We start from the raw sequence: 2,036 nt of genomic DNA on the forward strand, positions 1-2,036 counted from the left end.
AATCAATTTTCCTCTTTAGTATTATAATTGCAAGTGATTCGTGTAGATTTATGGTTCATGGTAATTCTAATCGATAAAAAAACTCCGAAATACAAGGTTCTCTAAATTCCAGTGTTATCCAAGTAGTATTTAACTCATTATTCTGCCTATCTATCTGTTATCTAGATTTTGGATTTTAGGCCTATTGTACCAACCGTGTATCACACAATTGTACATGATTCCTTTTGCATATATTATGCTTGTATCTTTGCTCTTCCCTCGCACTAAACGGACATGAAAATTCATGTCTGCTGTTTCCTCTGTAACATTGTCTGTCTTGTTAACTTGTTATGTCCTCTTGCCTTGAGGTTTTGTATATAAAGGAGAGTGTTCTATAACAATATAACTCAGTTGATTGCATTCTGCCTTTGAGTTCAAAAACCTCTCTCGGCTCGTCACATTGGTGACCCCGAAAGTCGACTCGCTCCCACTGCCTTCCACCCCCACCGCCCTCGCCCCTCCATCGTTGGTACTATGACGGAGACACAGCGGCGGATTTAGGGGGGGGGGCGAGTAGGCCATGGCCTAGGACCCCCGCGCCTGTGAGGCCCCGCGAAATTTGATTCATAATTCGGTGTGGGCACTTTATAATCAATGGAAAAACATTTCTCCACGCTTGTGTCAATGAATTTCTGTGAAATAACATCTACACAGGCAATTACAACATTTGCAATTTGGCAATTAGGCATTTGCAATTTGGCAATTTGCAGCATTTGAGCTGTGCAATGAATGTGGCATTTTAGTATGCATGAAAGTGAGTTATATTCATTTCATCGGTTCAATGACTTTGAATTTCATACAGTTTGCTTGCAAGCAACATTTCGAATTCGCAAGTTGATGCAATAATGCAAGCTCGGTTTTCTGTCAATCTATCATATAAATTGTGTAAATAATATTCATTGCGTGTGGACCAGTTGAAAGTTGATAAAAAACTTTCAGGCACTCGTTGGTCAGCACGAGTAGATGCTGTAGCTGCTCTCAGTAGAGCACACAAAGAAAACATCATTGTTCTGGAAGAGTTTTCCTCGGATCAGAATCAGCCAGCTGAAACAAGAGCTGAAGCAAGTGGTCTTCTCAAAGGTTTGAAAAAACCCAAAACAATAATTCTTCTTGAAGTTTGGGATACAGTATTGGAAAGGTTTCAGAGTGCCAGTATTCAACTGCAAAAACCTGGAATCTCCCTCAATACAGCTGTCACACTGCTGGAGTCTCTTTTACAGTTTGTTAAAGACCTGAGATCCCAGTTCGATGATTTTGAAGCAAAAGCTATGGCTAAGTGTGATCCCAGTGACGTGACTGGTCAAGTTGCATACTACGCCGACAGGCAGTCGCAGTGTATTAGAAAGCGCAAGCGTCACCACGATGAACTAGACTCGGTGGAGGATGTTACGCTGACAGGGAGAGACATGTTTAGAGTGACTGCTTTCTTGCCAATCATTGACAAGCTCTATGCTGCCCTAACACAACGCCTTGCAGTTTACAGCGACCTTCGAGAGAAATTTGGGTTTTTATCAGAAATCTCAAACACAACAAACACTGAACTTAAAGCAGCTGCTTAAAAGCTTGTGTCTTCATATCCTAATGACTTGGAGGCGGGATTGGAGTCGGAGCTTTTGCAGTTTGCACACCTCATGAAATCCATTCCAAGAGGTTCATCTGAAAGTGCTCCTTCATTAGGTGGTGTAAAAGCTGCACAAAGACAAAGTCCGGAACTACAAATGTATAAGATAATTCACAGAAAGGCATGGTTGAAACATTTGCTAATGTTGAAATTGTATTACGACTCTATCTCTGCATGTTTGTCACAAACTGCACTGGGGAGCGATCATTCTCCAAGCTGAAACTACTAAATAATTATCTAAGAAACACCATGGGGCAGAACCGCTTATCTTCACTCACCATGTTGAACATTGAGCATGAAAAATTAAGGGTGCTTGATTTTACTGATGTCATCAAACAGTTTACAAGTAAGAAGGCTCGAAAAAAATCATTTTTTT

The 2,036-nt window shown here is 40.9% G+C and overlaps 1 protein-coding gene across 1 annotated transcript; it reads left to right on the forward strand.

Moving 5' to 3' along the window:
- The first annotated feature begins 787 nt into the window (after nucleotides 1-787).
- Nucleotides 788-1,598, forward strand: LOC137640813 (uncharacterized). Its single transcript, XM_068373283.1, has 2 exons — nucleotides 788-793; nucleotides 954-1,598. The coding sequence occupies exons 1-2, from the start codon at nucleotides 788-790 to the stop codon at nucleotides 1,596-1,598; spliced, it is 651 nt and encodes a 216-aa protein (XP_068229384.1).
- Nucleotides 1,599-2,036: the final 438 nt, after the last annotated feature.

This window comes from Palaemon carinicauda, chromosome 5, assembly GCF_036898095.1.
Source record: "Palaemon carinicauda isolate YSFRI2023 chromosome 5, ASM3689809v2, whole genome shotgun sequence".
NCBI lineage: Eukaryota > Metazoa > Arthropoda > Malacostraca > Decapoda > Palaemonidae > Palaemon > Palaemon carinicauda.